A 12,244-nucleotide genomic window follows, 5' to 3' on the forward strand; every position below is an offset into this window, starting at 1 on the left:
TCACCAACACTGTCCTCTGTTTTTTTATTTTAGCCACTCTGGCAGGTATAAGGTGATAGCTCCATGGGATTTTGATTTGCATTTCCCTGATGACTGATGTTGAACATTTTTTCATGTGTCTGTTGGCCATCTGGATGTCTTCTTTGAAAATACGTCTATTCAAGTCCCCCGCCCATTTTTAAATTGGATTGTTGTGGGTTTTTTTAGTGTTGCATTGTATGAGTTCTTTATATATTTAGGATATTAATGCCTTATCAGATATATCATTTGCAAATATCTTCTCCCATTCAGTAGATTGTCTTCCGTTTTACGGATGGTTTCCTTACATAAGTTAGGGAAATTTTCAGCTATTATTCCTTCAAATAAGTTTTCTGCCCTTTTCTTTCTTCTCTTTCTGGGACCGCTATAATGTGAATGTTTGTTCACTTGATGTTGTCTAAGAGATCCCTTAACCCATCCTCATGTTTTTTATTCCTTTTTTGTTATTAGCTTGGGTGCTTTTCATTACCCTGTCTTCCAAATTGCTAATCCATTCTTCTACATCTGCTAACCTGCCGATGATTTCCTCTGGCATATTTTTTTTATTTCTGGCATATTTTGTAGTCTTCAATTCTGATTCTTTTTTATATTTTCTTTCTCTTTACTGAAAGTCTCACTGAGTCCTTCCACTCCTCTCTGCAGCCCAGTGAGTATCTTTACAATCATTACTTTAAATTCTTTAGCAGGCATATTGTTTATCTCCATTTCATTTAGTTCTTTTTCTGAGGTTGTGTCTTATTCTTTCTTTTGCAGCATATTCTTATGTCTCCCCATTTTGGTTGGCTTTCTGTGCTTATTTCTATGGATTACACAGAAGAGCTACTCCTCCTAAACCTGAAGGAATGGTCTTGTGTGTGGTTACCTCCCGAGCAGACTGTGTGTGCCGGGTGAATGTGCTGACTGGCTGGAGCTATGGGTGGCATGGGCTAGGGGTCCCACGGCTCTCCATGCAGCAGGTGCCCTGATAGGGCAGCTAAGGCTAAAGTGAGTGCAAGCCAGGGTATTCTGAGGCTCTACACACAGAAAACACCTTAGCACAATAGCTGAAGCTGAAGTGGGTGTCATCTGGGGTGCCCTGGCGGGCTGGCTGAGCCAAGGTTCAGGTCAGGAAGTCCTGGGCCTTTGTACACAGAGAGTACAGGGAAAACAGCTAAAGCTGAAGTGGGTGCAAGCCAGGGGCTATGGGGCACTCTCTGCAGGGGTACCCTGCTGGGGCAGCTAGAGCTGAAGCAGTGTGTAGGCTGGGAGGTCCCTGGACTTCTGCACAGGACAACTGAATCTAAAGTTCGTTAGCAGCCAGGGGAATCCAGAGCTCTCTGCACAGAGGGCACTTTGGCAAGATAGCTCTAGCTGAAATGGTATTCTAGGACTCGTCACACAAAGGGTGCACTGGAGGGGTGACTGGAGCCAAGGCAGGGTCCAGGCCAGAGGGTCCTGGGTGCTCCACTCAGGGGAAGCCTGGCGGGACAGCTAAAGCTAGGGTGGGCAGTGGTCCCTGGGCTCTTTGCAAAATGCACCCTAGCAAGACAGGTGAAACTGAAGTGGTTGCAAAGGGGTTGTTCTGGGGCTCTCCACACTGAAGGCGGCCTCGTGGGACAGCTGAGGCTGAACTGGGTGCAAGCCACGGTGTCCCAGGGTGCTCAGCTCAGGGCCTGACGACTGGAGTCAAGGCCAGTGCAGGTGAGAGGGGATGCCCCCCACAGGGGGTGTCCTGGCAAGGGCGCTGGGGGCTTCCGGGCAGGGCAGCTAGATCTGAAGGAGAGGTCAGCCGGAATGTTCTTGAGAGCTCTGGGCAGGGGTTGCTCTAGGAAGCCGTCTGAAGCCGAGGTGGTGTGGGGCTGGAGCGTTCCGACGTCAGCCAAGGCTGCGGCTGTAGTGAGCACTAATCAGGAGTATCCCCGGGTGCAGAGCCCCGAGGGCACCCTAGAGGACAGCTGCGGCTGGAGCAGGCTGGGGACCCGGGGCTCGTGAGGCGGCAGGCGGGTTAGGGCGCTAAGCCTGTGCCCTCAGGGCGGAGGGGGAACATGGACCCGCGGACAGCCACTCCCACCCCAGAGCCGTCCAGCAGCTCCGGGCCTAATGGCCGAGTCCTAGAACTGACTTTTCTATGCCAGTCGCTCTCTTAAACTCCGGCTTTTTCCCCGTGTCTGAGGACAGAAGGGTCAGCTCCCGGTCCGTCTGCACTCGCCCTCCCGGTGGCCGTTCGCGGCGCTGGCGGCGCCTTACCTTGTCTCCGTCGCCTTACCTTGTCTCCGTCTCTCTTGCTGTTCTCTCTTGCCTTCTGTCTTTTGTTGTACCAGAGCTGTTCAGTGGGCCCTCAGTTCTTCCTCAGGAGGAACTGCTCGATAAATCCGTGAAATCTGGCGCCTCGGGCGGAGCGCCCGGCGAGTTTGGGCTCTTCCGACGCCGCCATCTTGGGCCGGAACCTTTCATTCCTTGAAGCTTTTAATCCCAGCTCTCGTTAAGGTCAGATAATGCTAGATACCTGAATTTTCTGAGGCTCTGTTTCTATTCAATTTCTCATTTTAGTCAAATCCTATGTTTCTGTGTTCTTAGTTACCTTTTATTAGTGAACAGAGTTCAAAAAACCTGTAGAGAAAATTGAGAAACTATATGTTATCTTCCGCCGGAATTTACTTTTGCTTCTGGCTGTTATTAGGTTTGGTGCAAGTTGCCTCATTCTGTGAGGGGTGGAGGTGGTTTGAGACTGGGCTTTGGTTCTTGTGAGAACAGGCCCATTTCCAGTTTGTATACTGGAGGGGTAGGTAGCCCTTTTGGGGTGCCAATAGAAAGCCTGGGGTGCTCAAAATCACTTCCACTCCGTACATCCTGGACTCTAGTTTTTGTTACCGATGAGTCTCCCAAAAATTTTTGTGCTGCTTCCCAGCCACTACGCTTGACTGAACAAGGCTTTCAGGTCGGAAAAAGTGGCACCAAATGTAGGTCACACCTGTCTGGAATACTGGCCTTTGCTTTCTTGGTAGCTCTCTGGTGTCTTATTGGACACACATGTTCTGACTTTTCTAGTTTTCTCAGCAGAAGGGTTGGTGCAAAACAAGCTAATCACCGATTGCTGGAAGCTGAACTCTCCACATGCCTTACATGAATAATTAATTTTAAAGAGTTCAAGTTCTGAAGTCAAATGAACAAGTTCAAATCTTGACTGTGTCACTTACTAGCTATGGGACCTTAGGTGAGCTATTTAACTTCGTTATGTCTTAGTGTCCTCATCTGGAAAAACAGAAGTAACAATAGCCCTACCTTGAGTTTTTTTGTTTTTTGTTTTTTAAGATTTTATTTTTTTATTTATTTGACAGAGAGAGAGATCACAAGCAGGCAGAGAGGCAGGCAGAGAGAGAGGGGGAAGCAGGCTCCCGACTGAGCAGAGAGCCCGATGCGGGGCTCAATCCCAGGACTCTGGGATCATGACCTGAGCCAAAGGCAGAGGCTTTAACCCACTGAGCCACCCAGGTGCTCCTACCTTGAGTTGATTTAAGGAATTTTTTTTAAGATGCAGGTAGAGCACAGAGCCAGGGATGTAGCAAATATTCAACTGTTATTCAAATATTAGTGATAACTGTTTTCAGAGTACTATAATAATTTACATAAATTAACACAAAACACCAGCCTCTCTCCTATGCACCCTCTGTGAGGGGTGGTAACTGGTAACGATCCAACACAGATCTTAATTTTTCCAACTTTCCTATGGCTTTCGAACCCTTGGATAGAGTGGCTTACTGCACTGCATGAAATAGTTTACACAGGCATTCATATTGGAAAATAAAACAATCGGAGTAAGAGAAAATTTAGTAGCAGGATCAAGGAAGTAGGATGCATGAAATTAGTCCTCCTAGACTATAGCCTCGAGGGTGTATCCAAGTGTAATGAGAGAAAGTAACCATCAAGGTTTGCTCTGGAAAAGGGAGACAGATCTTTTGCTGTCCTCCCCATATTAGGGCTGAGCCCTCATTGTGCTGGGAAAAAACATTCTGCTTACTATGACTCCTGGACACAGAGAAGCTCCAGGTGCTAAGGAACAAGAACCCTAAATAATTATTCTGCGTTCTCTTTGTAAGAAAAGCCTTTGTTTCAAAGCTTCCATAGTATTTTAATAAGAGGCTTACACTGCTTCACAACATTCAAGAAGCATCATTTAAATGTCTTAAATGTTTTTAAATGCTACTGTATTGTACACATAAAAATCTGTTAATAGTCTAGATCTCATGTTCAATATTCCTACTGTGTAAAAAATTTCAAAAAATGTTTAAAGTACTTTTAATTCTTGAAGTATTGAAACATCCAAACTGTATTTATGTAAGATAGAGAATACCAGAAGCATGTTTTGTACTCACCATGTGGCCAATTTATTTCACTTTCTCAGGTTACAGTTACAGCATATGATGCCACATGGAGAGGTAAGTTCAGTTCACTGGGACTCCCAGGAAAAACTCTGTCATTAAGAACACTACATTCCAGAGCCTGCAGTTTTGCCAACCCAGAACGAAATTTCAGATATGACAGGCCTGATGGTCTGATTTATACCAGACTTACAGAAAACTGATCTATAAATCAGCACACCTTGGTCTCTCCACAGTAAAGCAAAATCAGCTCCTGGGACTGTACAAATGAGGATCCAAACATGGTCTTTTCTCTCCTCATTTGAAAAGCCAAATTTCAATAGTGATGATGGAGCCAGAAAACCAGTTAGAGAAACGATGGATGGTGGCATTGAACAACGCCACCAAACTATGGCAAGAATTGTCTCCAACTCTCCAGCCCTGGGGAATCACCCTTTTCTTTTACCCTCTCACCCATACTGCTTGGCTATACAAAGTCTATTCTTTATTGTGATGTATAAGGAACAGAAGTCCTAAGAAGTGTTTATATTCCACAAATCCATTCTGGCTGTTGCTAGTCAGCACTTGGCCTAGAGACCGGTGTCTAAGCTGCTGTGCTGCTCTTTTGCCATCTGGAAACCATCTCCAAGCTACCGCAGCCCCCTAGGCATCGTCTGGCCCCAGTATGGACACAGCTCCTCCCTTAATCCTCTAAAACACAGCTGACACTGGGCTGCAGGTTTTGACAAAGACTCACCAAAAGTGAGCCTAACAAAAGGGAATTAATAATGTGGAGAAAATCATTAAAATCCAGCAACACATTCCATTGTTCTTAGAATCCTTAGCCACCCCCCTTTAAAGGGAGCGTCTATGACTAACATTTTTCTCCTTAGCCCCGGTCTACGGATAGGATACAGTGACCTGTTCATTTCCTCCACATGGGTGTCCCCTACAATGCTGTTCCCCTCTATGAATTCTATGGCTCTAATTCTCCCATCTCTAGCTCCCAATGGAAGAAAGACTAATCTGTCTCATTACCTCTGCATTCTTACCCTACCCACCCATTCTGGTTTAGGATATGACCCATGAAGCATTTCTTACAGCTTTAACGGTTTATTTATTTAGCTTCCAGGTTAAAATCCAGACCCTCCCTCTGGATGCACTCTCTCCCATCAGCCCTGAAACAAGCCATCCCTAATCCTGATCCAAACAGTATACAAATGTACCATAGCTCACCCAGTTGAACATCTATCAGTTCTAGTTCTTTCCTGTTAAACAATGGAATGAATACCTTAAAGCTAAATCTCACACATACACCATACCTTTTCGAACTTTTGCTGATTCAAAGGGTATGCACAAAAAATAAACAAACCAAAAAAAAAAAAAAAAAAAACCCAAAAAACAAAGGGTTATGTACATTTTCAATCACTCATTCAGTATCAAACTAATTACTGGGCACTCTTCAAGGACTGGGGATGTAATAATGAGCATATGTCCCCTACCTCACAGTCCTCGTATCTTGTGAGAGAGACAAAAGGAAATAAATGTAAACTGCAATAGTGTAATATGTGAAGACCAGTGCTGCCAGGAAAAAGCTTCTCTACAGAACTGGCCATTAGCTCAGATTTCATCAATGATTAGTAAATGTTAACAAGGAAAAAAAAAAAAAAAAAGGAAGAGACTGTGTTCCAAGCAAAAAGAACAATTTGAAAGTCTTGGGGCTGGAAGGATGGAAGGAGAGAGTCCTGGGATTGGAAGACCAGCCTAGCTCAAACAAAGGCATTAATGATGAGCAGAGACTGAGAGGGTCCAAGGATCCAACCTTTCAGAACTTTGTAAACATGTTAAGGAATCTGATCTTTATTCCAGTAACAATAGGATGACACTGAATGATTCTGTGTACACTTTGAAAATTTGGTACTTGCTGAAAAGGCTATATACTATTTTATATTCCCCTATAGCTTCACCTACACCGAGTATTATCTTAATAATTTGATAGTTTTAACCTTGAGACCCATTACATCTGTTTTCATATTTATTGCCCATATTTGTATCTGTTACAGACATAATGTTTGTGTGTCCCCTCCCCCTCATATTCGTGTTGAAATCCCAACCCCCAATGTGATAGTATTAGGAGGTAGGGTCTTTGGGAGGTAATTAGGGCATGAGAGCAGAGCTCTCAGGAATAGGGTCAGTGTCCTGTAAGAAAAGATGGGAGAGAGCGCGCTTCTGCTCTGTTCTCTGCCATATGAGAATACAGCAAGCCAAGAAGAGGGCCTTCACCTGACACAGAATCTGCCAGAACCTTGATCTTGGACTTCTTAGCCTCAAAAACTGTGAGAAACAAATGTTTGTTGTGTAAGCCACCCAGTCCAAACTGACTAGAGAGTATCCTTGCCCATTTCCTTACTGGGACACTGTCTTCTTTTAACAAAATTTAAGACTTACTTATTACTATCTTTTTAATCTGTTTTCCCCCTAATTGTTTGCCTTTTAATTATGTATGTCAAAATATTATATACATAGCAACCTTTTCTTTCAGGAATTCTGCCATAAAGGCATTTTGTCACCCCAGTATTATAGAAGTATTCACCTATGTTTTTTGTTAGTATTTGCATGTTCAGTTGCTCACACTGAATCATGATATTTTGACTGACATCTATAAACAGAAATCTAATTTCACTTTTCAAAGGGTTAACCAGTTATCCCTTGAAATGTCACTTTCATCATTATAAGTAAACAACTTAGAAAATAATGTTTTCTTAATCTTCTATTTTGTTCTCTTATCTAATCATATATTACCAGACCGGTACCACATATAACTTTATAATACATTTCATGTGATATGAAGTTTTTGCACACTAAGTTCTCCCACCCTCATTTGTCCAATTTTTTTTTTTTTAATTTCTTTTCAGCGTAACAGAATTCATTGTTTTTGCACCACACCCAGTGCTCCATGCAATCCGTGCCCTCTCTAATACCCACCACCTGGCTCCCCCAACCTCCCACCCCCCGCCCCTTCAAAAACCTCAGGTTGTTTTTCAGAGTCCATAGTCTCTCATGTCCAATTTTAATTTTTAGCTACCCTATGAGAAACTTACTCCTTTTGTATGAAATACTGAATTGGCTTTCACAGGGCGTTTTAAATAGACTATCAGGGTTTCAGACTGAGAACTAAGAGATATCCATCTGGAACACAAAGAGGTGAAAATGACCTGGAAGACTTCAGCAACTTTTCCCAATAACTACTGAAATTTACATAGATTTTTACATGTAATGGGTATATTGGTGAAGGGTCCAAACAAATATCCCATAAGACAGTTTACCATAATTGACCTTTTATTTTAAAAAATTACAGGGAGCAATTTCCAGCATATTTTATAAAAGTACTGCCTGTATCAAACATTTATATCACTATTAATTCCATTGAAGAGCTGCCTTTTTTTTAAGGTACTTATTCCAATTGATGGGATACATGCCCTTAAAATAGAAAGTTTCCATTATTTATCCAAATGTCAAAATTAAGATTATTGAGAAGTTTATTGCTTTATGGCTGGGCAAGATGCTGCTAGCACATTTTAGGTAAATAATATTCTTTATTAAAAACTATGAGGTCATTCTGTTTAAAACTTTCAGGATAATTCACAGAAAATAGATATATTTATTCAAATTATACACTGAAGGGCTGGGCTATTGGCTATAGACATTTACATGTGAAGCAGCTCTTTAAAGAAATAAGACACACAAATAGATCTGCCTTGATATAATATACATAATTGAAATTAACAAAACCTGGAAGACCAATATTGTTATACTATGTTTTGTTAGGATCTTAAAAAAGAAATCACACATTTAGTAGTCCATTTGTGCTTAAAATATTCATATGCATGAGAAGCTTAAAGAAAAAAACACCTCTGTACATGATGATGAAAAGAAAGTAATAAATTTTTTTGAAATTGCACTGTTATTTAAAACACTTTCTTAAAGTTAGACCCTCCTTTGTAGCTGGCACAGTTTTTCAGGTCTAATTGGCAACCTGGGGAGGCCCCTCTGGTATCAGTGAAGTAAAGAAGGTGGTGATAAAAGACCAAGCTGATGCCATTAATCCAGGCCTTTGAACTGCACTGGCGTCTTCACCTGCATCTTCTCCACTCTCATCTTCAAGCCCATCATCCATAAGACGCTCCTTTCAAACAAAACAAGAAACATTCTCCTAAGGGATTTGAAGTTAATATTAACTCATGACAGAAAAAGAAAGAATTAAATCCTTCCCTACAGAAAAGGAATATGAGCATGTAATAAGGAAGTGGTACATATCTGGTCATTAGAAATCTTTGTTAAATCCAAAATTGATAAATTCCTCAGTGTTCAAGTTCAAAGGGATAGCTGCCAATTTAATCAAATAAATTCTCATGGTGTGCATAATTTTCTTTCTAGGTTATTTTCAGTAAGAATAATGCTAATTCTTCCTGCTTAACTCTTTTTTGGGTTTTGTTTGTTTGAGAGAGAGAGCAAGCGAGCATGGGGGAGGAGCAGAGGGAGAGGGAGAGAGAATCTTAAGCAGCCTCCCTGCTGAGTGCACAGCCCAAAACAGGGATCTATCTCACAACCCGTGGATCATGATGTGGGCCAAAATCAAGAGTTGGATGCTTAACCACCTCAGCCACCCAGGCACCCCCTACTTAATTCGGATATATGACTGATTCAGTATTATATTCTAAGTTCTCCCATAAAAAAATCATACAATTTTATATGTTAACTTTTCTTCCCATGCTATTCCACAAAAAACTTGTGGAATGCTCCAAGATTTTTTTTATCATGTTGGTTTCTTACACTGCTGAGGAACATCTATATTTGAAGTATACGAAAGCCTCATTAGCATACCATTTCTTCAAGTTCTAGGTTGTTTGCATTTTGCCCATCATTGTTAACTTCAGCATTATTGTTGGGAGCCTGTTGCTGACCTCCTTCTTGCCTAAAAGGAAACCATCCAGCTTGGTGTCTGTTCAGTAAAATAAAGAGAAAAGGAAAGAAGTTGCAACTGTTTTTATTTGTAATGGTGTAAAACATTAGTGTCCTACAAAAGAAAAATTATTTCCACTATAATAGATAAAAAGACCAAATTTCCTACTTAGGGCCAAGAACTGCCCCTCTCAAAGCAATGAGAGCAAAACAGGAATCAACTTAAGTCTAAAAATCTATTATGGACTTTGCTGGTTCTATGTCAGGTATCTTAACAACGAACCTAGCTGTCTTAATGTCCTAACATACCAAGAGTCATAACATCTTTCCCAATATTTTTCAAAATGAAATTCAACTACATTATTTCTTTGCCTCTTGGAATAAAGGGGGGGCAAGAAAAAGTGTACTTAGGAAAAAATGTCTGACCTATTCCTATAGGTCTTCTTACTGATAACTTTAACTAAAAAAGACTATCCTTATGCAATAGTGCATCAGACACTTCAAGTTCTAAATAATTGATAGAGCATGTCTAAATGAATTAATTTTTATGAAAGACAGTAAAAGAAAAATCTGCTTGGAGACAGTTCTGATAAATGTTCTAATTCTTACTCTTACTCTGAGTCCAAAACTCCTATTCCTTCACTCAAGAGTCATGACAGACTACTGCATGCCAAATTCTGTCAACAGTTTTAGAAAGTAATTAAAAGAAAGCACAAGAAGTTAACAAGCATCACTCACAAATAAACCAGTAGCATGGCTCCCATTACCATGATAAACCGACTAAAAGAAGAATAGAAGTATACAATGCTAAGGAGAATTGCGGCTCGTGAGAACGTATACATCCAGTCTAGCCAGTCTCGGTTGAAGTCTTCTTCATTTAGCACTGGACCTCCCTGTGCATTCATTTGAACATTCTCATTCATGGGTCGATTTTCTTGGGCCACTAGGTTTGGAGCTGGTGGGGGTTCTTCGCCAGGAACATGTGCCAGATTTAGAGGCTGTGAAGCAGCAGGCTGGACTGGGTTGGCATTTGATGTGGCCTGAGCTGAAACTGCAGCTTGGCTGAAATATTCACCAAAATAAATATTAAAAAGGAAAAAAAAAGCTGTTATCATACTCTCTTTTATTTTGCAAAATGTTCTTGGGGAGTCATATGTATTTTTTCATAAACCTAATATGGAATATCACAACTCCAGTACCACATTTCTTAGGTAAGCACGAATCCCAGTGGAAAAGTGGAGCCAAGACTGATGGTAGGAGTGAGTAGCTCAGGAAAGGATGCTAGCCTTACAGTCTAAGATGGTAGGGGAGAGGTGGAAGAGAAAGAAGGCCATGGTAATCATTATCTTTTCTCTCTTTCATTAAATTACTTTATACGGTAATGACCGAATCTTTTTCCAAATCTTTTCACTAATGGCCCCTTTTGTTTTTCTACATCAGATGACTATCACGGCACCCTCTCCTTTAGAGCCATGTTTTGAAAAATATGTCTAAACATGTACAGTGATCATTACCCTGTGTGGCCATTGTCAGTGATAAATGATTTGATTTATGTTTTAAGATATTAACCAGATCTCAGATAACAACCCCTCAACCCAAATCCTGACTTTTGGGAACTCCACCTGGGAACCCTGGAATAGGTATTCGTACACCAATGAAGACCTGTGATCCTGAAATTTGCTTATAATTTGACTGCTTGAAAGAATAAATTTTCCCATATGAGGCTCTCAGTAAATGATAATATATCTGGGATTTCCTTTAAATTATCCAGCACAGGAGGGACAAGTTCTAGAACAAGAATGCCACGGTTTGATAAATGTTGAGGCTGGGTGATAAGTACACAGGGATTCATTTCACTATTCTATCTTTTCACATGCTGAAAGTTTTCTACAATAAAATGTTAAAAAATCAAGATAGCAAAATAAAACAGTAGTTTCCTGGCCTACAAAAGCCTATTTAATTCAGTAAGCTAATACCTTGTATCTGTAGGGAGAGCTTTTTAGTTTCCAAAACACTTTCCACCTCACAGATATTCTGATTCATAGGTGACTTATTTCATTAAAGAAGAGAACTTGAAGCTCAGAAGTTAAATAATGTACAAATATTGTATGATTCAGTAGCAAGCTACAATAAGCCCTACCTTATCTTACACAGTTCTCAAGAGGTTATAAGTAAGACAAGGGGTGTAAAGCATCCAGCATCTGGCAGAATATAAGCACAAAGCAGTCAGTCCGATGGTAGCTTTTACCACAGCAACAGGTAAGGTACAAATAGCCAGTCTGCAGCCAAGGGATCATGCAAGAGAACATGAGGACACAAGGTTCCTAGAGCACATCAGCTTTATGGGGTAAGGTCTGCAGTAAGGTTAAGGATGCAGACTTCACACTGTGGGCAAGGGAACCATACTTGGGAGGATGGGGAATGACTGGCTCAATGTTGTATTAAGCACATTAACCGGGCAGCAGCAGGTTGAAATATAATGAAGAGTCTGAAAGGAGAAAGAACAGTTGCAGTAAAGTAAATCCAAAATGAGAAAAGATTTGGGCAAAATATTGAAAATAAGGTCTAGGGGAAGAACAAAAGTTAGAAACAACATATTAACTCATCTTGGTAAACTGTTGGGTTTAGGGATCACTGAAGGCAGAGTCAAAGCTGATTACAGTTAAAAGCCTGGAGAATGAGTAAGAAGAGACTGTGTCACTGACGAAGAAGTCAGGAAGGAGAACACATTTAAGAGGATGGTGGTGTCAAATCTGAGACAGCCTGAATTTAGAGGAATGGCAAATTTCCCTACAGGAATCTCCCAGCAACCGGGATGAAGCACAGGAGATAAAGAATAGGGGTCATCCACAGAAAGCTAGCGACGAAGCCACAGAAGAAAGAAGTCCAAGAGGACTGGCGCAGGG

The 12,244-nt window shown here is 41.3% G+C and overlaps 1 protein-coding gene across 1 annotated transcript in view; it reads right to left on the reverse strand.

The window, feature by feature from the left end:
• Positions 1–7,703: 7,703 nt before the first annotated feature.
• The window catches only part of LOC111147362 (HERPUD family member 2), a 31,067-nt gene continuing 26,526 nt past the window's right edge, over positions 7,704–12,244 (reverse strand). The window contains exons 7-9 of the mRNA XM_022503362.1: positions 10,077–10,400; positions 9,261–9,378; positions 7,704–8,562 (exon numbers count right to left, since the gene is read on the reverse strand). Of these exons, the coding sequence (XP_022359070.1) occupies positions 8,401–8,562; positions 9,261–9,378; positions 10,077–10,400 (604 nt within the window). The 3' untranslated portion in view covers positions 7,704–8,400. The remainder of the gene's footprint in view (positions 8,563–9,260; positions 9,379–10,076; positions 10,401–12,244) is intronic.

This window comes from Enhydra lutris, unplaced genomic scaffold, assembly GCF_002288905.1.
Source record: "Enhydra lutris kenyoni isolate GAN:26980312 unplaced genomic scaffold, ASM228890v2 scaffoldscaffold16, whole genome shotgun sequence".
Taxonomy (NCBI): Eukaryota; Metazoa; Chordata; class Mammalia; order Carnivora; family Mustelidae; genus Enhydra; species Enhydra lutris.